This window comes from Corvus hawaiiensis, chromosome 22, assembly GCF_020740725.1.
Source record: "Corvus hawaiiensis isolate bCorHaw1 chromosome 22, bCorHaw1.pri.cur, whole genome shotgun sequence".
Taxonomy (NCBI): domain Eukaryota; kingdom Metazoa; phylum Chordata; class Aves; order Passeriformes; family Corvidae; genus Corvus; species Corvus hawaiiensis.
Window position 1 is genome coordinate 5,253,307 of NC_063234.1, and position 25,634 is coordinate 5,278,940.

The 25,634-nt window shown below is 43.8% G+C and overlaps 1 protein-coding gene across 1 annotated transcript; it reads left to right on the forward strand.

The window, feature by feature from the left end:
- Positions 1–1,160: 1,160 nt before the first annotated feature.
- LOC125336905 (serine protease 27-like) lies at positions 1,161–25,462 on the forward strand. Its single transcript, XM_048326003.1, has 13 exons — positions 1,161–1,203; positions 1,439–1,527; positions 1,950–2,047; positions 2,969–3,097; positions 3,822–3,958; positions 4,636–4,781; positions 4,904–5,056; positions 8,625–8,792; positions 10,071–10,205; positions 10,451–10,625; positions 11,568–11,659; positions 12,471–12,593; positions 25,415–25,462. Exons 1-13 carry the CDS (start codon positions 1,161–1,163, stop codon positions 25,460–25,462), a joined length of 1,536 nt encoding a protein of 511 aa, XP_048181960.1.
- The last annotated feature ends 172 nt before the right edge of the window (positions 25,463–25,634 follow it).

Sequence of the window (25,634 nt, forward strand, 5' to 3'; positions counted from 1 at the left end):
CGTTTTCATTCTAATAAGTTTGTTCACTATGTGTGTCCCAACTTAGAGGGTAGAGATGTTTGTTGTTCAAATAACCAGCAACAGTTTTTCAGTGGTTGGTGGATGGAAAGGTGACAGAGGATAGCAAGTTTCTGTAGTAGAAGATAAAAAGGAAAAAAGAGACAGGGGTAAGTGTTGATATCTAGTCACTGATCTCAAATGTCACTAATTAATTAAGACACTTCCTTTTTGTGGCAACAGCTCTGGAGGGGTGTAAATGCCTGCTCTTGCCTGCTTTGTCCTGTGAATGAAAGTGCTTTGCTCTTTTTCATTAACAAGCTCACAGTGTGTTATAGCACAGGTCAGCACTGCTCTGGGGTGTACACAGGCTCATTTGCAATGCTGCAGGAACCCTGTTCTCTTCCAGGGCTGTACTGCTGATCTAACAAAGGGAAATAGGAAAGGAATGGAGTCTGATTCACCACACCATACCAGGATTTCTGCTTCATCATGGACAGCTGGTTCTTTGTATGGCTGAAGTATGTTCCCCTTCAAAGTGATTACAGTCTGGTTTATTGAAGAAGGCTGGCATGCTAAAACACATGCAGCTTGATCTGGGAAAGAAGATACAGGTTTTCAGTCAGTACAATGCAGTAGATGCCATTCAGTTACACACAAAACAAAATAAAACAAAACAAAAGCAGACCCCAGACCAAAATAAAATTCCAAGCAGTCATAGAATTGTACACTAATTAAGGTGGGAAGGGAGCCTCTAGAAATCAACTAATCCAACCCACAAACACATCTGAATCTATCACTGTCTGAATATATCAGACACTTACTGCTGACATACCACCAAGTGTTAGAATAATTCATTTAACATTTTCCTTCTGTGAACACCTTTGTGATGAACTTTTCAAGGCAATGGAAATGCAAAATACAGATAATAAGCAACTAATTTGGAATTCTTTTTACCCAAGTTGTTTATATAGCCTGGATCCAAGGTCCACCTAAATGGGGATTTTTAGCAACTTGTGTATACAAAAAATTATCCCACAATGACACAAGTTTTCCATTGGTATTGGAATAGCTCTGCATTTTAAGTCATGTGTTCCAGAGATAAAGGACACCATATAAAATGGCTTGTGGAGTTGAGCCTGTAGCACCCAGGAACTGGCAGCATGCTCGGAGTCCTCTTCGCTGTGTTGACTCTGGCACCTGCAGGTACGTGTCCAATTTCTGCTTTAGTCTTAAAATAAAAAGTTAATTAAAATCTAAAAACAACTTTTATTTTTCAGACAAATTGAACATTCTGCATCAAAGCAGAAAAAAATACAGCATAGGAAGTTCACTACATGGGTCTCTTGAAAGAGTAACTGGGTGCTGTGCTATTCCATATCTTATGGATATTTTTTTAAACCTACTTTCAAAACACACATCCTATTTGTATGTCTTCTAGCCTTTGGCTGCGGGGTTCCTGCCTACCCACCTCTTGTATCCAGAGTTGTTGGAGGGGAAAATGCAAGACCATACAGCTGGCCCTGGCAGGTTGGTCATTCTGTGCTTCCTCTGGAACAACTGTGTTATCTCTGCACAGCACAACTGAACAAAACCACCTCTTACATTCCATTTGATGCATCTTGCCTGACCTGTCTTAGGTTTTGACTCTACTGATCTGATCAATCCTAAAGTTTCCAGTCTTTTTAAGAAAGCTCTGAATGTGCTGCATTTTGCTGGTAATGCAGGCTCTCTTTTTAAGTCGACTTGGGCTATTTAAGCAAGATATATTTTAAAAATCAAGCTTTGGATGATAGGGAAGGAGGGAAAGCTTTTCTGTGCCAAGGAGTTGGAAACTTGTTACTTCAAAGTCTTCCACCATCAGCAAGTTGTGTTCTGGGTGCAGGAACAAAGCACAACAATGAAAAATGAGTAAGCAAAAGCCTGAGCCTTACTTGGTTCCTTGATCCCAGGCCTCCCTTCAATACAATTCCAATGGCAATTGGCGTCACACCTGTGGAGGAACCCTCATTGCCACCAACTGGGTACTGACAGCTGCCCACTGCATCAGGTAAGTAATGAAGCTAAATCTGACCCAGGAAGTAGCACGAGAGATGAATGAAAACCAGTATCAATGCAGTTCTCCCTTTCCCAGTTGAAAGCTCTGAGTTTCACATCATGTCTTTTGATTATAAGTCAGGAGAATGACATCTCTCTATTTTCTTAATGTAAAAGGAGGAAAACCCCCCAGTTACCTGAATTATGTACTCTTCATTTTCCATAAACAAACTATGAACATCCTTATGTTTTCAAGTTGCTATTAAAATTCAGCTGTGTTGCCTGTTTCTGTAATACATGTGTCAGTGAGATCCACAAATTAACTAATAAATCCACTCCCTGAGGAAATAATCACAAATATTTTGAATATACCAATCATTTTCAGTAAACTCTTCATATTATGTGGCAGTGTAACAAAGAAATGATCAGGTACAGCTATGATGTTTCATCATCAAAACTGTTTCCACAAATACAACCCCCTTTTGCACTGGTAGCATATGGTTATTGTAACACTAAGTTGTAGCAAATATCATAATATGAAACATGGAAGATCGGTTGCATGTTGTTATTATAAATCCCACGTATTATACTATCACACAGTTGTTTATTAGTGAAGCTGTTTATGGCTGTCAAAAAAAGTCCGAATTGTTACTGCATTGAAGAATACGAGCTGAATCCTGCAAAGATTGGAGGCACCTTGAGTTTGTTAATGAAACCTTGAGCAGGAGTTGAGAGGATGGCTCAGAGATTAAATGATTATGAAGCCTAGAACACAATCTTTGCCCTTATCAAATCACTGGCTAAGCTCCAGACACACCATGCCTATGATGAGATACTACAGTCAAGGATATTTTTACTGAATCTCTCAGAAGCCAAAGATGCAGATGCCTGAGCAGCAGCTGCATAACTGAGTGTTCATCCTTTTCTTGCCCAGTTCTTCTCGGACATATCGAGTGTTTCTTGGAAAATACAACCTAGCAGCTGAGGAAGAAGGATCAATTGCACTTTCTCCAGAAAAGATAATTGTTAATGAGAACTGGAATCCACAGGATGTTGCAAATGGGTAAGCTGGTGGCCGGTATTTTTTCAGTTTTTAGATGGAGGGTAAAAATCAAACTGCCTGAATCCCACACACCTGGAGTTGTGGCAATTAAATTCATGTTTAGAGCCTCCTGTTCCAGTGTCCAGTTTGTACCTTCCTCCTCAAGAGAATACAAACGAGTTACAATATTAATTTCTTATTGATTAATAATGTTTCCAGAAGCCATTTTGCATGTTCATGCTTGGGTAGGAAGCTGTTCCGTGCAATATCTTTTGTACAATGAAAGGGAATGAAACCTTTTATAAAACACTCTTGGAAGCCCTCCTACCAGCAGCACAGACACAGAATTATTGATCATTACTATCAGTGTGGCTGAAGGACCCCTATGTCCTGCTGCTGGCTAAGGGCAGTAACAAAGAAATCCCCTCAGTTCCAGGTCCTTGGAGTGAGTCCTAACATATGCTTGGTTTTGGTGAAAAAACCTATAAAAGAAAATTTTCGGCCAACAGGACAGCGGCCAGTTCTGCAAGGGAATAGCCTTCCAGTCCGTGAATTTCCCCATTGCTTTGGGGTGCAGGAATCTTTACTGCTTATGCACTGGCCTTTGCTCCCTTGCTTCTCTTTTGAATAGGCCAAGTGCTGTGTAACTGCTGAGTACTCAGGCTGCTGTGTCTTAATCCATTTTGCAAACCTTTTTACCTTTCCTTTCTCTCCCCCGCCCTCCAACATGTTCATGTTACCACAGGTATGACATTGCTTTGATCAAACTCTCTGAGCATGTCACCTTAAGTGACCAGATTCAGCTGGCCTGCCTGCCCCCTGCCCAAAGCATCCTGTCCTCCAACACTGCCTGCTATGTGACTGGCTGGGGGAGACTGCAGAGTGAGTACTTGGGCATTTGCAAAACCATGGAACAAAAAAAAACTTTCAGAAGTGCCTTCTCCTCTGAGATTGACAGCAAAGACTATTGATGGTGCTCAAGATCCCCTCAAAACTCAGTGTAGTGAGGTAGTTTATTATATTAGTCCCCACTTCATTCACACATTATGATTTTTTCCTTTCAAGTTTATTTTCCTTGTAATGCGCCTGAGGGGCCTTTACTGAGCTTTTAGGAGCTACTGTAATGCAAATGTTAATAGTGTGCAGACAGGTGCATGTGTTAATCCCAACACACCTGCTGAATATCTGAAGGGAATAGACGTGAAGTAAAGAAAATCTCAGAGAGTTCATCAGAGGTGTCAGCTTGGCTCAGGAGGCAATTCCTCAAGGGATAAGTAAATTGCAAACTTCTGAAAAAAGAGTAGCCCTTTATGTCTCTAACAACAAAACATTTTTTAATGGAATGCAAATTTTTAGTAAATTAAGGTGTATATAAAAGAATGGAACTAAGGGACATTCATACGTATAACATATATACAGCTTCTCCTTTAATATAGCTCCTATGGAGTGTTTTACCTGGAGTGATGGTACTCAGATCCCAGGAGAAATTTAGCAGAGCAGTTTTATTCTTCCTTCAGTGCCAGCTGGTACCATGACTCTGTGTTTCTGTTCTCTCTCAGCAAATGGACCCCTTCCTGATGACCTGCAGCAAGGCCTTCTGCTGGTGGTGGATTATGCAACCTGCTCCAAGCCTTCCTGGTGGGGACAGACAGTGAAACCCACCATGGTTTGCGCTGGTGGGGATGGAATCATCTCCAGTTGTAACGTGAGTCCACTCTCAGGGCTTGGGTTTAGACAAACAGGCCTGATGGGAAGGAAAGGTTAAAAACCTCACAGAGGATGTGCTCATGCTATGGCTGCCATTAACTGCGTTCTTCTTCCTTCCAGGGGGACTCTGGGGGCCCACTGAACTGCCAAGGGGCTGATGGCAGGTGGGAAGTGCACGGCATCGTCAGCTTCGGCTCTTCTCTTGGCTGCAACTACTATCAGAAACCCTCTGTCTTCACTCGGGTCTCTGCCTACAACAGCTGGATCGAGCAGGTGAGGCACTGGGAGGTGCTGCTTCAGATCACAGACACTTGGCTGTGCTGGGGTTCTCTCACTGGGATTTCTGCCACCTGCTAAGGGAGCTGTATCACTCTTGATTCAGCCCTTACCAACTGAAAGTATCCTCCTCTGAAATAGATACCCAATTTTTTTCACTTATTTAAATAAGTTTTGATAATAGGAAAGCATTCTCCCTTTATCTTAGAGCTTTAGTTGTAGTCATAAAGATTTACTGTATATTTCAGAAGTGATTACTCAAATTCGCATTCATCAATACACTGATTGTTGCGATTGTATCCTAAAAGGCAGCACATGCAGCTCAAGTCTGGAATGTCAAATATATTTTAATTTAATATAAACTTTGACTGAGAAGCAAAAATCTTATTTCAATTATTTAAATCCTGCGACGTGGACACAACACATACTGTTCACAAATTCCTGCATCTCATGATCTGATTTTTCATTTGTTTTACATTTTTGTAGGTTATGGCAACCAACTAATCCAATGAGAACTGGATGAGAGATGGCAAGAAGGAAAGCAGTTTGAATAAAGTCATAATCATGGCACCTTTGATCACAAAGAACTGGGAAATTATGCTTTTAACGACACAAGTATTAATCCAAACACTAGTGAAATAAACAGCATTTTTTGTAACATGAAAACAAAACATGTGTCTCTGTCCTGGCTGTTGGCAAGGCCAGAGCCTGTATTTGGGGATAACGCTGGATGTTTTTCCCTGTCCCCTGCCTTGGGCTGGAGCGTACCAGCCTCACCTGGGAGAAGGTGCGAGCCCGCTGTGCAGAGGGTGGGCAGTGGGAAGAGTCAGAGCATCACAAAACACCCCCGGGGGGCTCGGGGAGGAGGATACAGAGAGGCATTGCAGGGCTGGAGGCAGGTGGCAGAACCCTGAGGCTGCGAGTGGGACTCCTCAGAGCCAGCGATGCCCAGAGGAAAGGCAGCACAGGAGCCAGCAGGTCTCTGCAGGTGAGTGCAGAAGCACTGCAAAATGCTTTTACAGGGAGGTTTTACTACCTGTGATCTCGGAGCCAGCAAGGGGAAGGGCAAGATCCAGCTCTGAGGGCAGACCTGTCTCCTCCATGGCCCCGCTGCTCGTTTTTAAGTCATTCAGGTGAAGAGCTCGGAGCAGTCACTGTCAGCTGGCACAAACAGGGATTTTTGGCAAAGCAAAGCAGAATCACCACTTTAAGCTCGGTACTCAATTAAAGTCCCTCTTTATAATTCTTTCATTTTAATAGAAGATAGGCAGTATAAAATCAAGGTGGATTTTTGCTGCGTTTTTCTTCTCCCCCCAGCACATATTAGGTGTTTGCAAGAGTAAAAGGAATGATTACAAATGGAGGGCAGGTGACCCAAAGGTAAGCGGTAGATAGAGTAAGGAAAAGGTTGGAAGTTTGTTGTGAGAACAGAAATGCTCAGAGATGCATTTTCTAGGCTTGCAGTTCCTTTTAGTTTGATATTTTTCAGATGTTAACCTTTGGACTGAAAGTAAATACATTATTAAACATAAATTGTATTAAAGTAATAAGAGAAAACATGGCTGTTTATCATCTTCGGGGACTGTATTTTTATCACTTTTCTTCTACTTTACAACCATTGACCACCATTCTGCACAGCAAGAATTTATTTTGCTTAATATCAGCCTCTGCTGAGAAATAATAGGCTTTATTGGGTTTTATTTGCCTGACTAAATGTGTGATTTCCTATATCTGAAAGAACAGGGGATCTGAGGAGGGCTTTTTTCAATCAGCTTCACTATGCAGAACTTTGTTCTTTATCAGTGGAAATAAGGATTGCCCAGTTATTCAGGAGTCATCAGCTCCAGCACAACATCCTGAGTTTTTTTCATGAGTATCGTTAATGTAAGACTGTAAATGATCGAATAATAGTTTTGAAAATTAAAATCATTAGAGGTCACTTTGCTGTATAGAGCATAGATGTCCCCTATGTGCAGCATGAAAGAGAGACAGAAAGGTAATCATGAAGCTCAAACAGTAAAAATTGGATGCACAGGTGCTTTGGTAAAAACTGAAGCAAAACAGAAATGTGATTCATTTTCCTTCTGAAATATTTAGGCAATACTGTAAAAAACATCTGAGCTCACTTGAACATATCAACAGAAATTATTAATCATCTGGAAATGCCTATTAAGAACAAATTCTGGAAGTTTGATTTAAAAAAGTCAACAGTTTCGGTTTGTGATCACTGGAATCACTGGGGGAATAAGTAACCCATCTTTTCATGGCCTTCCTTAAGATTTGGAGAGAAGTATCACAGAGAATAAAATCTACAGCAAATGGTTTTATTAGCTTTTATTCTCACAGAAAAACTGTATCATTCATCTGTTTTTGCAGATCAGAGTGTGTCAAGGAGGCAGTCTCTTAAATACAGCTTTTCTTTTAAAATCATGTCAGGTGGAACAAAATATAATAAAATAAAATTTAAAAAAAAGCATCCAGATAATGCATGCTCCTTGTGCTTTGTTTCAGAATGCATGGGAATTGTTAAATATCACTGCTAAATCCAACTGTGGTTTCAGGAGCTGGAAGAAACACTCCCAGGATCAGACAATACCACTGTTGTTTTTTTAATTTTTTTTAATTCTTTTTTTTTAGATGTTTTCCCTCCTCCAATGCTGGTGGTAGAAAAACAGTTCAAAGGATTTTGATGGCATGCATGGTCTCCCTCTGCAGCCTCCTCGGGGCCATTTCTTTTGATTTGAGCAACAGCCTGGAAATATGGAAAAACACAGGCAAAGCCCTTCAGGAACTTGCCTCCTGTGAAAACCTTTGGGCTGCTCACCTCATCTCTCTCCTTCAGGAAGAAAGGCACAGCTGGCTGTTCCCAGCAGCAGACACAAGGAATAGATCATTCCATTCTCAGCTCTTGGGGAATTTAAACTCCCTCTGTACAGCAAGTGAAGCAGAACTGTACTGTGAGAATTGCCAATGCAAGGAGGAGAAAATCTCCATTTGCAGGTTTTACATAACTGACTTGAGACACAAATTTAATATCTCGGGGGTTACTGAAGCCAGGCAGGTGCTGTCCAGGGCAATCTCTGAACTGCTCAAGCGTTTCAGGAGTCCCCATGAGGACCTCGAAGCCATGAGACACAATCCTGACTGGGCAGACACAGTAGCTTTTAAACTCATCCTCCAAATCAGAGAAGCCATGCTCAAAGCTCAGTCAGTGCCAGCACTTATGAGCCTTCAAACCACACTGCATCAACATTTTGCCACTCTGAGCTGTGCTCTCTTCTCCTCAGAGACTGCACATAAGTGCTGGACAGATAATGTCAATCTGTCACTTAATTTCACCCATTATGAAGGAATCGCTTTCTTTACCCCATTCCTGGGCTCGGGTGACTTTGTGTCCCTGGAAGCCTTGAAAAGGGGACTGCACTATGCACAGAGCTGCCTGCTGCAGGAGGGGCAGGAAAAGCTGCACAAGAAATCTAAGGAAATCCTGTCTGCAATAAGCCTTAAGATCACTCTGTCGGTGGTCGCCTGTCTCATTTACCCCATTGTACTGATGTCCTTCAAGCAAATGACAGATTGGATACACAGTTATGCCAGGAACCTCAAGGAAAAGACAGAGGACTTGAAAAGGGAGAGGCGCCTAGCTGAGGACCTCTTACACCAGATGTTGCCAAAGTCTGTGGCCAAGCAGCTAAGGAAATGCCAAAAAGTTGAGGCAGAAAACTATGATCAGGTTAGCAAATGGAAAGGATGTTGCCAGCAAGGGTAGAAAGGTATTCACCTAAAATAGCACCTACCTTGTCACAGTTTTGAGGATCCTGGGTTTGCACCCAGAGTTGAGTGTGGATAGAAATCCAAATATTCCCGATGGGTTTTGGAAAGAGCTGTGCAATGTGCTATGGAGCACTTAGGCTGATGGGAAAGGGAGAAGAGCTGAGATTTTTCAGACACATAGCTTTAGATGTCAAACATCCTATACTGGTAAACTGTCTTTGTGTTTAAGAGCCTACCCACAACAGCCAGCCAGCACTATTGGATCATGAGTTCATTGGAGAAAGAAATGAGTCTCCTCCTTGTAAAATAGGAAGAAAAAAAAAATTGCTGCTGTCAGTGTTGAATTTAGCACAGCCCTGAGCCCAAATCCTCATGCTACAGTAATTGCAATTCTAGTCTCTGTTTTTCCCTGTACACCCGCTTTCAGGTGTGAAACACAGTAAAAAATGTTTGCATTTAATCTGTAGGTGTCATTATCAAAACAACAACCTGTAATTCCACAATTAATTATAATCCACAATAGTCATGACATCAAAAGTGCTGAACCAAGGCAGAGAGTGAAAAGGTGGCTCCTCTAGATTAATTGGTATTAGCAAGGACTATTTGAGTTTAAACACTGACACAATTCAGACAGCACAGAGAAGAAACAATTCTTTGCCAACAGCTGTAACACACATTTCTCTTCCTCAATTCTATTCTTTCTTTTAAAAGTTTGATTTTTTTAAAGTGTATTTTTCTGTAAATTACTTGATCATAGCAAACATCATTTGAAGAGAAACAAAATCCAGTTAATATTTTCTAATTCAACAAGAGCAGAGACAGCATTTTAGATTTTATCTCACAGGTTTTTTGGGTACCTAGTTTTATCCCTATCACAGTTTAAATCACTTTTAAAGGAAAACGAGACCCTATTTCTATAAGAAGTCTGTTGATCACTGCTCACAAGATTCAAAGCATTTGACCTTCAGTCTCCCATTAGCATGAGGTATTCACAGAAGTGCAGGTGATAAACTTTGGAGATAAGAATAATTTTATCTGTCAAAGTAGTAGAAAACAATTCAGAGCCAGAGCTTGTTAATTTAGAATTGTATCTACTGAGCTGTGCAAGACTGGTTCTACGTGCAGCCTGTGCCTTAGGCTGTTGTGCTTGGAATTTCACAAATCCCCAAACTCTCCAAAGGCTTCACCACTGTTGCCTGGAGACCTTGGCTTCATGCTCTTCTTCTCCCTGTAACAGGTCACTATCTTTTTCTCGGACATTGTGGGGTTCACAAGCATTGCTGCCTCCTGCACTCCCTTGCAAGTGGTTGAGATGCTCAACAATCTGTACGTCTGCTTTGACACCAGGATTGAGTCTTATGATGTGTACAAGGTGAGTACAAACCCACAGGAAAGGAATCTGGAAGCTGCTGAAATCTTTCTTACTCTGTCTTCTGGTGAATATCAAATACCCCAGGCCAGGAGGCCAAAATACATGAAATACAAGACCTGCCATTGTACAGGGACTACATCACAGTTTGGCAAGTGCTGGACAGCTAAAATAGATTTTATTCTGATTTTCTTTCCAAAGGAAAGCTCAGTGCCTGCCACTAACTGACACATGCCCCTTCCTATCAGGTGGAAACCATTGGGGATGCCTACATGGTAGTGAGTGGCCTGCCAGAGAGGAATGGCATCAAACACGCCGACGAGATTGCCAAAATGTCCCTGGATCTGGTGGCAGCAGTGCGGCAGGTTGTGATCCCTCACATGCCAATGGGCAGACTGGAGCTGCGGGCTGGGATACACACAGGTACATGGGCTGAGGTGAAGCCAGGAGAAAAACAGAATAGGACACAGTCCCGTTGTGTGAGGAGAAAGGAATTCTGCATTTCTGTACAAGCCGCTGCCTCTCCCCACACCTCAGGATAAGTATTTCTCCTGGTTCCAGCAGGGGGGTGAAATGACTTTTGCATGTATCAGTGTAGAAAGGTCTGCGAAGCAATTTAGTATTGGTGATATCAGCATCAATTAGGTACAGCTAATCAAATCGTGACTTCTCTCACTAAGTAAATACTGTGCAGTCAGGCCCCAGATGCACAGAGTACTTCCAGTTCCCAGGACTCTCTGAAGATACAGAGTGACTGGCAAAGGTGCTGGCATTTGACACTGCCCTGCACTTACTTCTTACTACTTCTTACCATTTGCTTCTTTTTGGGGTCTCTCTGCCTTGTGTTTTCTCAGGACCCTGTGTAGCTGGAGTTGTGGGGTACAAAATGCCTCGTTATTGCCTCTTTGGGGACACTGTAAACACAGCTTCCCGCATGGAATCCACCAGCCTGCGTAAGTACCTTGGGCAGGATCCAGGCATCCAGCCAGACCCATACCTGCACCCTGAACCTTTAAGGCACTGCAGTGCAAGGAAAACCCCAAACAATCCCTCACATCAGACACAGTCAAGTGTGAAATAAGGTCTCTAGAAGAGAAGGAGTATTCTCTGGGACCATCCCACATCAGAGAACTAATTACCATCTATCTAAGGAAGCAGCACATCCTGGACCTGCCATCCCCAGTGTCTCTGCACATGCACCAAAGAGGCAAGAGAAACTCTTGTGGATTGGCATGGGCATGTAGAGTCACATACCTTAATGCCAAAAGAGGAGGTGGAAACACTGGGCTGATAAATGCAGGAGGGCTGGTGTGTAGTCTCTGGGATTCAGGGAATCATTAATTCCTGCTCTGCTCTGAATCCTAGCACAGAAGATCCACATCAGTTCTGCTACATATGAAGCCCTTCTCACAGATGATGCATATGAAATTGAACTGAGAGGAGAAATTGAAGTCAAGGTAACAGTTTTTCTATAACTTTACAACAATAAAGGCATTTAATGGGATAGCGAGGAGATGATAGATCTGGCCATTGCTTTTTTCTGAAGAGCAAGTCAACTTTTAACTGTGTCCCCAAGGTTCTTTTGCTAATTCATTTGGAAGTGGCTGCACATTACTCCTCAAAGCTGATGAAAAAGTGTTCTGTGTGCTTTGAAACATGGCTGCTATGTCTGCACCTTTATGGAACTACATGAGTATGGCCCAAAGTGTTAGGATTCAAAGACACATGGGTTTAAGGCTGATTTTAAAGCCTTAGCAACACTGCCAGTGATCAGCAATGCAGTGACCTCTGAACGGAAAAGATTATTAGCACCCAAACTGCACATAAAGTAGAATCCTTTCCCTGATCAGCATCCACTTATGAGAGAAAGAGAGATAACAAATGCAGGACAGGGATTAGCTCTGGCTATAGTGATCCCTGCTCTGCTTCATATCCCATGAAAACAGCTGTTTTCTGCTCTCTCCTTTTCTTGAGCAGGGCAAAGGGAAAATGAAAACCTATTGGCTTCTTGGAAACAAGAACTATAGTGTTCAAAATGACAGCCTGGTGTGTCACTGGAATCCAACAATCTCCAAGAAAAAAAAGATGGAAAGTAGCCAGGGATCTCTCCAACAAGTAAGGAGGTGAACATCTGGCTGGGGGAGCCTTCCTAGACAACAAGGCATTCACTACAGACTGGGACATGTGGAAATTGCATCTTTGCCCTGGAAGCAGAGGGCTCTGCTTTGTGCAAACACAGCTCTAATGTGTGCTTCTCTCTGTCAACAGGCTGGTGTGGGAGCAGCTCCAGCTGCACAGAGCCCTGCCATGTCCTGGGATGAGCTGAGCCTGGACACTCACACTCGAAGGAGTTCTAGACCAGACTGGAGCCCTGAGAGTGTCACCCATGGAGTGAGCCAAAAGCAGAGGAATGGCTTTCACCACAGCTCCCAACAGAGTCTCCAGGAGAACCTCCCTTCTCTGGGCTTACCTGCTTTGGGGGAAGGTGACCAAGGTGCCAATTTAGAACACAGGTCACATGGTACTAAAACAACATGGAAAAATGAGCTTCTTCCAGGTTTTGTAGCTGAGATGTGACAGTATAAGAAGTGACTGGACTGCCCCAGGCACACACAGCTCCTTTAAATAACATTCTCTTTTTGCTCCTAGCCACAATTGCTATTTTTAGCCAGTGTGTTAATGTGAGAACCTAAAACACCAATAGGAATTTAGGAAGGTGTCTCAAAACAAGAAGCAACAAAAGTGCAGGTGGGGTTCCATCAGGAACATGACTGGTAGGTAAAAGATGTACAGCAGTGTGACTCTTTCACTTCACTAAAGCCATTCTAGATTTATGCCTGTAGGTGACACAGAATGCAGCCATCAAAGTCCAGAATAGTGAGGGCACTTTGAGACCCTGATACATTACAGCAAGCTGCTTATTTCAGGTTGGCCTTTACAGCTCCCCAGTGAACCATCGCTTGCAAAACATGTAACTTTAGATAGTAGGAGAGGGAGTAGCAAAACCCTGATGGAGAAGGTAATAATATTTTTGGATAATTATTTCAGAGATACAAATGAAGTGAGAACAACACTGAATTCCTTCTAGTAAGTTTCTGTAGCACTTTGTCTTTCCAGCTCCTCTCCACTACAGTGGAATCTCCTCTCCATACATATATTTTTTCCATTATCAGTCTCCAGGGGGATTGGTGGTGAGGCAAAGATGCAGTACAGCTCTATGGAAGATGTGAGAAAGACAAGCTACTTCTCCCATTAAACTGAAATTTGCTTTTCTTTCCTTGACGAAGGAAGAGTCTCTGCAGTGATGAGCAGTAAATTCCTCTTCTACGTATGACTCAGAGAAATCAAAGCAAACAATTACTTTCGCATGTTGGCAATTCGTAACTCTGTGCAGAGTTCAATTAATTTACAAGAGAGCTGCACATCTCATGAACCCCATCCTGCCTGCTGCCTTCTTTTAGCAATTCCAGGAAGTGGGAACAGGAGCACAAGTGTGGGGGACAGGATTTGGCCTGTCTCTTCTGCCAACTGACAGGTTCATGTAGAGCACAAGAGAGATTTAGCAGATTAAAGTTCTTTCTAAAGGAGGCAAGGCAGTCCTTAATGGTTGCAAAAGGCAACACAAATGAAGGTGTGAATTTAAGAGGAAGTCAAGCTTGAAAAGCTGCAATTGGTCTTGCTTTTTAATAATTTCTTTTTTTCCTAAAATAAAGTAGCTTTATGAGTTTCAAAGGAAGTTGGTTGGAGTATCTCTTTGTCTTTCAATTGACTATTAGAAGAACAACTGAAAAAGCTCGTATAAGTTGACTCCTTGTGGAGTCAAAGACAAGAGCTGTTTCTTTAAGTCAGTTCAGAGAAGGTCACTGCAGGAGTGTGTGTGTGGCTCCAAGCTTAGCCTGAAGTAGTATCTCTGAAGGTCAACTGAAAAACTGTTTGGTTTTGTACATAAGTAAATCAAAATTGGAAGCTGAAGTCCTCATGATAAATGTAACATGCATATTTCTACATGAGAAAGAATGAAACACAGAACTAACTCCAGCATTGGTGTTTTATGAATCAAGATCAGGTGTCGTTCTAAAAATATACTCACTAGTTCAAGCAAGAAATCTTTCAAGAAAATTCAGTGGTTCAATCCATGCAGGACTTTGCATCAATGGCCGCAATGGTCGCTCCAGGCTTACAACTTAATAAAACAACCTAGTAAGGTGCTTTGCTCATCTCAAACACAACCTTCCCTCCCACCTCCCCACATCTCATTGCCTACATGGAATATTTACATGGGTGCAAATACAACTTCATTTCTTTTAAAAGGTATCTGCAAGACTGTGATTCAGATTTTTCCATTAAGGTAGCTTGGAAGTTGCTCCAATACTTTCACACCAAAGAAAACAAAGGTAAATCACATTAGAGCAAGCTGCATCCTGGAAAGGCACTTCCAAAACACACAAACCAAACCAAAAATTCCTCTTAATTAAAGTCAGTCTCTTGAATCCAGGGGGATGGTGGTATGGTGTCTTTTTAAGATGCCTGACGATGATATTACTGGAGATGTTTGGAACCCACACAGCTGTGCTCACATAGATGTAAACACACAATCCCATGTACTCAAACATACATAAATCTAGATTGATGTCCAATATTGACACTGAAATGCTAGAATCTTTTCATCTGGTTCCTGTCAGCACCCAGCAAGTGGGATCAAATGTGGGGAGAAAAAAAAAACAACAGGAAAAGGAGAGACAGAAATAAATGTTGTTGAAGAGCCACGACTTTCAGCTCAGTGAAGGAAAATGTCTCAGGTGCACATCGTCCTTCAGAGCCAGGCATGAAAGGAACCCCATGGGGAGAGGGACAGGTGGGTACTGTGGGCAGCTCAGAGACACAGCACCCCCACGTTGTCTCTAATTGTTATGAAAATCCTGGGTCAAGATCAGAAGAAAATTATTTGCATGGAAAATTGAGCCTGTTCTGATCTTCATCTCTTCAGAGGCTTCAGTGTGAATTTTTAAATTAGGAAAAATGCGTGTGCTTGATAGATGGCAATTAGTGTTTATTAACAAAACATGCTTTGTTTAAACTCCAAGCAGTCCCTTTCCCTTCCTCAGGGAAGAAGGAAGTGATGTGTTCCTTGCTATGCTTGTGGCTGATGCTTTTATATGGTGGCTTGGTTTCCAAAGATTTTTGTGTTGTTTATGCCTAACATACAACAAGGCTTGGACTGGATGAAGGTTAAGGCTGTACCAGGTTGCCTGGCTTAAATCTTAGACTGACTTTGGCACCATGAAACATTTTCTGGACTGAAAACCTTGCTCTGGATCAGGCTAACTAAGTCTCAAGTTTATTATGGGGGATTTCAACCTAGCCAAAGGCACAGAGATATACCTTCAACTAGAGAAATCCTCCAGGGATAAAAGTGCCCCGTTCTGACATACAAAGACAGTTTCTCCACAATCTTCCCCAGTACCAATCAAAGGTTACACCTCATTTCCATAAAGATCATACAGTCTATTTTAGCCATTCTGCATCAATCATACTGCTGAGACACGTGGGATGCAAAGCCTCGAAAATGAACTGTCTGGGTCCTCTCACCAGATGTGCAAACCCCACAGCGGGATCCTCCCGAGACAACAACCAGCACTTCCCACAGCGGGCGCCAGGTGTCGTTGCGGGCCCGAGCACCGCAGCATTCCCAGCCCTGCCAGCATCCTTCGGGACCCCGGGAGAACCGGGACTTCGGTCACGCACACGGCGACAGCCGGAGAAGGAGAAGGAGAAGGAGAAGGAGAAGGAGAAGGAGAAGGAGAAGGAGAAGGAGAAGGAGAAGGAGAAGGAGAAGGAGAAGGAGAAGGAGAAGGAGCTGTCACAGCATTTTTCTCTCGAGATGGAGAAGGGTTAGGGTTAGGGTTAGAAGCGAAAAGGCCAAAACAAGTCTTTGATGACAAGGCATAAATGGGCATGTGGCCTTGAAACCAGAGAGCAGGGAAAAAGAGAGGCAGACTGATAAGATGAAATAGAAAACAGCACATGCATGTTCAGGAGTATTTTTCAGCTTCTAGCTGGTCCTTATTCCCAAACCCACTAGTGTTACCCAACCTGTGGGCTCTGCACTGCTTCTCAGGATGTTAAGAAGTTGGCTAATAAAGATGTGTCAAAATGAGAGGAGGGTGGGAAGCTGGAAACAAAACCAGCTCATGAAATCAATCAGTTTGACAAAGTTCTTGCCAGTGACATTTCAAATATCCTGTATGATCCTGCTAGAGAAGAGAACAAGTGCTATGCCAGCCTGTGCAGAAGTTGGAGTAATTCAGGTGCTCACCCAGAACAGAGAAGTTCTATCCTCCAAGTCCCTTCTGTCCTCCCACCATCATGCTGGTGTGCTTCCAGCTCCTGCTGGGATGCTCAGCACATGAAGCCCTACTGCCATGTTTGTTCTCATCCACTGAAGCCCAGCTGGAGCCAGGGGTTTGACCTTCAGAGTATCCAGTAACACCAACCACTTTTCACTCACCTTATGTGAGCCAACACTGTTTTAGTCCTCAGCTGAAAGGGGGCAAGCTGGGCAGCTGCAGTGAGTAACAGCCTCCCACCCTGGAGGGGCTGGGCCACCTCACAGTGACCCTGGCAAAGCCATGGGGATCAGCCTTGGGGCTGCTGCTCCTTGATTGCAGTTCTGCTCAGAAATGGCCCCATGGACAAGTCAGGCCTGGATCTGGTGAGATCCCCAAGGACTTTTTGCCTTTTTCTATTTATCCTTTAAGACGTAGTACACTGGAGACCGCAGGGAGTCCATTACCTGATCAACTGACCCGCAGGTACACGGAGCTGCTTAATTACCAGGTCTAAAGGAACATAAGGGATCTGAGTGTCACTCCCAAGAGGGTGACATAAAGACAGCAGCTGCCTGAAAACACATTTTCCTTTCCTGTTTAGAGAGTTCTTTAAAGATGTGGCTTTTTACACTCTGCTAATTAAAAACAGTAGTTCAGGCTTGCATTGATCCTTCAGTACAAGAGCTCACATATTCACCTCCATGGAAACAGCAAAAGGCAGGAGCATAAGTCCCCAGTAATTTTGTGGAGTTTGTGCTCCTTTTCCTCATCTCACAGTAAGGGATTACTGTTTCTCCTGTAAGTGTTTTTCACTTGTTCTCAAAGCAGGTCACTGCTGCATGTGCCCTTCAAGAACAGCACAGCCAGATAGGAACTGACATCACTGTGGGATCAGAACCAGTTTATTGACTAGGACAGTGCTCACCTAGTTAGACCCCCAAAAAAAGAAACTATGCTGATTAGAGCAATTGTTCTAGGCACACCACAGAGGACACTAAGCCCATTTTTTGCACTTTTCAATGTCATGTCTGGCTGCAGCCAGTCCAGAAGACAAGTTCTTTCTATTGCAATGTCCTTGAAATAGAGAACAACTCATTCAGATTGGATCAGATCCATGCAACTTTGTGATGTGCATCACCTGAGTGTGCCTCTGTGGAACATTCCTATCCTCACAGCTCAGTACGGGTCTAACAGCGACAGCAGTTTCTGGCACAGGCTCTTGTTCCCTCCTAGGGCTTACAGGCCTTAGCTCTGGACCCTAAGGATGAGGGATTTTGTTTTTAAACTCTCAAGTACAAGGCAGGAGAGAGTGAGAATTTATTTCAGGAAGGTGTTTGTGGCAGGCGGGTTAAAATTAGACCATTTGTTCCTAAGAAGACTATGTAGAATGACAAGGACTTGGCAAGAGGCTCTCCACTTGGGAATGTGACACAGGAAGTGCCTACACGGCATTTGGCAGTGATGTCACCTGGCTGCCTGAGGGTGCTGCATGGAAGGGTCCTGGGAAGCTCAGGGATGGAGCACTGGAACTTGTTCAAGCCACTCTGTATCTGCAGGCAGTGAGTGCAGAGCAGGACGCGAGGCAGACGTGTCGACAGGACCCACCGCCCAGCGCTCCCGGATAAGGGAATCTGGAGCCAGGACAGAGAACTGGTATTCTTGCACTATTTGTGAGGGGCTTTTCAGCAAAGTATCAGCCTCCTCTTCCTGTCATGCCTCCCTTCTCTTGCTGCTCCAGGAATTCCTGCCTTCTGAGCTTTCTGCCTTCCACACATGGCTCAGCAACACTTGTGCTTCACAGCCTCAGGCTGGCAGGATCACTAGGGAACAAATTGGTGGGCACTGGGCCTAGAAAACCTCAGTCTGGAGGGTTGGGATGTTTCCTTTTCTCACTGAAGGTACTTGCTCTGAAGCTAAGCTAAGGAGTACCACGTCAAGCTCTGAGACCTGCACAAGCAGAGATCTGTTCTGCGGTTTAAAGTACAGTGGTATAATGATTAGGGATGTGCGAAAAATAGCTCTGGAAAGCCACAGAGTGTTACAGTGGGGAAGTATGAAAGTTTTAAATGCAGACTCTCTCTTCCAGTAGAAACTTTCTGGTCATGAGGCAATTACTTGCAAAAGCTCTCATTCATTCTTGCCTCCATGACTGTAAAGATGCACAGACAAGAACCTCACTTCATGCCATGGGGGTGCATCACACACACATTTTTGCAGGGCAGAAATACAAACAGTTGCTTAGACTGCAGGCCAGATCATCAAAGTCATGCACATTTCCACTTCTCAAAGCAATACTTAAATCAGTGGTCAGTCCTGTCCCCCATACAGTTACATAATAAAAGACCTAAAGCAGCTAAGTCTTAGGTTAAGTCCTCCTGCTCTCAGTACTTGATACAAGGTGAAAGATGAACAGAGTGAAATGTTCTCTAGCCATTTAGAGAACACATTACCTACAAAACCAGCAGCAAGAGAACATGAGACTTATCTGCGAGTCAGGTCTGTTTGAACTTTAACAAAGGTTTCCTGTGCTGTGGGCAAAATGAGTCCAAATGACCCAGCCCATGAACCCACAGGATCATCTCGGCTCTGACTTCACTGATCAACCCACAGAACCCCGGACCGAAATAAGCCCTCAGCTTTGTAACCCAATCAGTAAGACCTCGCAGACAATTTAGCTTATAAACCTCCCTGACTCCCTTTTAAAAAATTATTTTTTTTAAACTGACTAATCTTCTGGTTTACGTCAGTTAAAAATAGTTGAAACTATTCAGTTTATGAACTAATATTTATAATGATTTATTTTTGCAAAACACCATTGAATTTTCTAGAAAATGTAGTTTGCTGGTTTTTTCCTATTACTAGCTTCCTTCCCTTCCACCCCCCAAAAAAGCCATAGTCATTAATATATCTGTCTTTTCTCACTGGTCATTTTGATGAATCTGGAGGGAATTACTGTTCTAGCTGTGATTGGAAATTGGGACCCAGAATTCATTTTAAGCCTCCTGAAGTTAAATAAAGGTCAGATTTGGAGCAGTCTAGCTAGTCAGGCCCATATTCCCTTATTCCTTACTGTGTGAGAGCAGCTCTGATTTATTAGTGTGTCATCTAGAGGATTTGCACCCTGATTCACCTCTGCCTCTTACAAACCATTTCTCTGCACTAAAATATCATCATGTGCTAAAGTGTGAAAGATCTCCTTGATCTATTAGACTTGTCAGGTGCATCTGACCTATCTAGGCTAAAGAATGTTCATTTTTCCCATGGCCAATATTTTAGGCCTTCCTGGTCATTTCCCGATCTGCTCTGGCTTGAGATATGATGTCATGGCTCACAATGGTCTTCACACTTCAACACTACGCAAAACATGTTCTGTTATCCTTGGGGAGGTGACAGGGTAAAACAAATCCTCTTGGTTAAACAACACAGAAATTATGTGAAGAATCTCCAGTGCAAAAGGGATACTAAAAACATTTTCTGCCTCTGAGGTTCTGTAGCCTCTATCTGCTGCGCAACCCATACTGATGAGTTGATTTTAACTAAACACAGTTAAGACATTTAAGGCACAGGCAACTTTACAAATAAGTTTTTTCAAAGATGGGTTTTGAGTGCTCAAATGAAGGCCCTTTGGAGGATACTCCCATGTTTCAGAAAGCACTGAAGCACTATTTTCTATAAAAAGCAGATTGTGTGGCTGTATTCTTATTACCATTTTTTTGCCTTTCCATTACTGCTTATTCTTGCATAGCTTTCCCATCCAACTTTAAAAGCAGAGCAGATAGAACCCAGTCTTCGGGGATAGAGTGAATGGAATTGTTCCCATGATCAGGAAGTTCAGAGAGACACAGATCAAACTTAGACTAGGACATTCTACTCACTGCAGAGGGGCACAGCAATGTTATGTGATTTGTTTAAGTTCTGGCTTAAGGGTGGCATCTGGAGCCCCCTTTTAACATGCCATGGAGGAAAGTGAGTCCAAGATTTCCTACAGCCTATCAGGCACACACAGACACTGAACAACCCTTCCATGTGCAGCTGCTACTCAAGCCTCCACTGAGTACAAACAAACTGTAAAAATGCTACTGGCTAACTGGCACACATGAAGCTGACTGTGCTCACTGGGAGCTGTACGCCAACAGTTTTATTTGTGCAAAGAGCCAAAGCCTTCCCTGCAGCAATAGAGCTGTAACATTTATAACAGTAGAGAGTTAGTTCCATATCGGATATGGATAGTATCCATATCTTTCAAGGTTTGGACTGAAACATCTCGAGAGAGGGAGAGAGAACTGCAGCTGTACCTGTGCAGCTGATCGACAGCAACCAGTTTTTTGGCTTACCAGTATGGTTAACAGTCATTAACTTAAGTAGCAACCTTAATTCTCCAATGACTTGGTCAACGGAGAACTTTGGCAAAAAATTCTGTTCATTTCCCCTATAAGTCCACTGCAAGTGTGGGAATGACACACCTTGCCATTACAAAGAAGCACTTTTGTGAGCTGAAGCTGACATCATACGTGTAGGTGGAAGCTTTTGAACCAGTCCTCATCCTGAAGGACTGGTTTAAAGTCTGGGTTTTGCAGTGATTAAACTATCTTGATCACAGGAATGATTCTTTTGCCCATTGGAACAGCCCCAAAAGCTTCAGTTTTCTAGTGGCATTCAGTTGCTTAACACAAGTGTCTTTTGTCCCTGTAAGTTAATTAAATGAATTTCTGTAATTCCAGAAAACTCTGCCAGCCCATAGACACTAAACAATTTACTCCAAATTAGCTTTTACAGAGTGAGACTGTAACTTGGGAGGAATCATTGCTTTCCTCAGCATCTACAGGCAAGTGTAACTGCCTGCCCTCGATTTCTGTTGTTTCAGAGAATGCATTTGGTGTTTGCACCCACACGGGGAAGCAGCCATGCCACTGTACATTCCCCAGCTCACACCTGGCATACACTACTCCACCCATTCCTCTTTCATCCAGACAGTGCATCCCAAGGGAAAATGGTTGAGTCCAAAGTTCTGGGTGACAATCCTTGGTGACAAATCTCTTCCACCCCACAGTATTCCCTCTAACCAGCTCAATGTCACCACAAGGGCACATGGAACTGTGCAGCCCCTGGTGACAGCAGCACAGGGCCTGATCCCCCCACACTGAGGCTTTGCAGCAAGTGACTGGTGGGATGGCAGGACCATGGGGTGCGTAGTGTCACAGGGGAGGTGTGAATGTGGTGCTGACAGTGGACTTTATCTCAAGCATGAACACAGCCTCCAGCTCTGTAGCCTGAGCACCTTATCACAGCTTTAGGAGTGTTAGTTTTTGAAAGGCTGCTCGCCCATCACACTGTGCTGAGAAGCAACAGCTAAAATATCCTGCCCCTCTGGCCCACAGCCATGCCACCCTCCACCACAAAAGGCTGCAGCTATTTCCAGAAGCTTGGCAAACACAGTGAGTATTTTCTGGGAAAACAAAGAAGGGTTGTCAAATCAAGAACAGTGGGTGATAAGAGCCACCACAGCCACACTGAGCTCCTGAGAGAGAGTGGCTTTTCTAAGCTCTGGATGAAGCTGCATCCTTCCCACTGCAGCTCACCCACCCAAGGCAAGAAGGGGCTCTCTGTTCATGTGCAGCCTAATATGCATCCACTGCAGAATTCCAGAATGGCCGCCCTGGCACAACCAATTGCTTGCAATGCTTGACATGAAGGATTTGCCTTCTAATCACAATAAGCAAGTGTGGGTACATCCAAGTGTGCAGTTGCTCCTGAACCGATGAGAAGCATTGATGAAAAGGACCATAAATGTTAGCAGGAAAAAGAAGAATACATGCATGAATCCCAAACAAAAATCAGGGTAGCTTACCTCCCTGTTCTCAAAACACAGGGCCCAACCTACACCACTTTCTAGTAAGGCAAAGTCCACAAATCTGAGATATGTCAGAACTAATGGACAATTGGGATCCTGCTCTGGGAATACAAAATTGAGGTTATGTACAGTGCCACTCTCACAGGCTGAACAAAATCTGCTGAGGGTTTTGTGGAGGACAGGCTTTATGTAATGATCACATTTTTAGTTAGTTAGGTTATTTTTAGGTTCATGACCAGTCTGTTAGGGGAGGGAGAAGGGAAGTAAACAACCACTGCAACTTCTAGGACAGGTGCCATTTCATTCCTGTAGCTGTTTAGCCATTTCTAGAAATGGCTTCTCCTTCTGCACGCTCCACACTGACAAATGGCATGCAGCAATAAATAGCACAGTGGGATAGTATGACCTCTTGCCCCTTGATTTGGGTGCTTGGCAAGAAAACCTTGATCAATGGGCACTGGTGACACTATTCCCAGCTATGCCAGGATGAGCTGAGTTGCAAAAAAAACCCTGGAAAGTGTTATCCCAGATAAATTGCTTAAGAAATGTCCTCCCTACACCCATCTCTTCTTACACAAACTTACATTCTGCAAAATCCATTATGAGAGTCCAGATCAACATATCTAGTGCTGAACTAAATTCAGCCATTCATATGACACTCAAACTTTTAAATATCAGCACAACCATTCATATACCACACACATACCACGGGTCTTCTCAAGACATGACCACTCACACACACTTCCATGGCTAAACCCTGAAAAAGAGCCACTCAGCCCCTTGTTGTAGTGCATGTACCATGTTTTTGATTATGAAGTAATCGTTTTATTGAAACCTCCCAGTGTCTGGTCTGTTTTCTCTGCTTTAAGCAGAAGTTGCTCTCGAACTTGAGGTATGTCCTCCACTCGCCAGGAGAGGTCACCACACACCTCAGTAACCAAGTGAAGAGCCCAGATGGGATCTCACAGGAGGGACCTTCTAGTTGGGCTGAGTAAATGTTCCAGCTCGAAACAACTGGGGATATATCATATCCATACTGCTCACAAAGGGTTCTCTTTCTCTCTCCTGTCAGAGGTTAGGAAGTGCAGACTAACACCACAAGTTTCCTGCGTGCAGCTGCTCCCACTGAAAGTCCCGCTTTTCTACAGTAAGGCAGTAACATACAGACAAATTAGACCTCAGTTCAAACACCAAAGATGTCTCATAAAACACAGAAAATGAAAAACTTGGATTTTGAGCAGTTTAGTGAAAGATTAGCCTATGAATTTCTGAGATCCAGCTTAAAGATCATGGGGAAGCAAGAATGGCTGCCACAGGACTAAAAAGACCTACATGGCTTAGAACCACAGCGAATCTATGTTTCAGCTGGAGTGTGAGTATCTATTTACCCATGTAGACATTCCCACCTTTACAAAACAAGATGAACAGATGCTGTTCATTTTGCTAGAGATGAAGCTTAGCCAAAAAAAGAGTTTCAGGTGAGGATTTATGGAATGTGAGTACTTCTTTAGGTCTCTGCCTCTCACCAGGGTCTGGTGCCATTGCTCTGAATTCCTCAGCTTGTTTCCTGTTTGTTTGAGGATCCGTTTTAGGATCCATGTTAGGCTCTCCCTTCCCTCACTGAAGCTTCCCTGTTGGGCTTCATTAGCATCAGAGGAATGTGATAAATGTGCCTAACAAACCTAAAATTAAAATTTTGCCATCAAAATCCAATGCTCCAGAACCACCTACAACCTGCTACTAAATGCCAGCCTGCTGCCCTCCTTGTCCTCAGGTGGCCTTGGCCCCTTCTTATGCCAAAGGGCTAGAGAGGAAAACATCCCCTCTTCATCCATTCAAAGAGATCATTGAGCATTAATTAGTGAGTACAGAACAGATCAAAGGCAAATACATCCTCAGGACCCCAGACCAGAGTAGTGCCAGCACTGACTCGGTCCCTTTACTGGCCTTTACCCTCCCACAGAAGGTGCTGTGGGACAGGAAGAGGAGACAGGACAGTGTGTAGTGGCCCTATGGGATGACCAGCCCACAAAGGAAGCTCCTTCCAAATTTCCTGATAGTGAAGGCTTGGTTTATTTCCCATGGATGGGCTATCTCAGACACCAGGAGATCCCAATTCCTCCCAGTCCCAGCCACTCCTAAGGCAGGGACCAAACTCTCCTCTGGATTGTGCTGGAGCAGATGCAGCCAATACATGCCAGCTGTACCCCAGGTGAGTGAGCTCAGTCTCTGTGCTCAGTCCCTTCTCAGGATGGAGAACTGCTGTTGCAGATCCCCCATGTCCCCTCCTGCAGTTGGGCCCTGCTGTCAGCCCATCACCAAAGGCGAAGGCAGGGAAGTGCCAGAAGAGCACAGAGAGCTCCTGCAGCTGGGCACTGACCGCCCAGGCCTGCGCTCATGGTGACACCAGGCACTGAGCCTGCACAGTCCAGCTCCAGCCCCCTCAGGAGAGGGCAGGGGAGGGGGACACCAGGAAAGCACTTGAAGACCACAGCTAAATGTTAATGTCTCAGTGAGGGGCTGCTTGTGCCAGCTTCCCTCATGGACTCAGCAATTCCACTGTGATGAAAGCGCTGCAGACACGTCACTGCCCTTTCAGCCAGCCAGGGAATGTTGGCCGGAGCAGCTGGGAAGGAGAGGGAGGCTAAAGGGGTCATGGAGCAAGGAAGGAGGAAGATGAGTTACTACAGCTGTGCTCTAATGATATCTACCTAAGCCTAGTTGATGTGCTATCAGTTTCAGAGCTCAACTTCCTCATGGGATGAGGCAGGGATACCCCCAGAGGAATAGTTTGCCCAAATCCTACTCTTTAATCAGATTTCTGCTGATACAGGAGAAATATCTCAGGAAGCTTGGAAACAATTTATTGTTGGAGATGAGCAACACACATCAATCTGCTGCCTTCTTGAAACTTCCTTCCACCCTATATGAAGGATCTGCCATACAAAGGAACACTTCAAAAAGAGACACAAACCCATTTCCTACCTCCAAAATATTTTCTATTGTCCTCAGGGGTTCCTCCCTTCTTATAGGCTGACGACTGTGCTGAAGTCTCCGTCTTAGCTGCACCACCTCAGTGATAGATCTCTGTGAATATTCAGACACTGAGTTCAATGCTAGTCTGAGCCCTGAGAAGATCTGGAATGTAAAGCAGACATTTGCTGGATGGCTTTCTAACTACATCTTGCCACTGCACCAAATCTGATCTGAACCCAGCTGTGGGCTACCTGGACCGAAGCTTCCCTTGCTGTC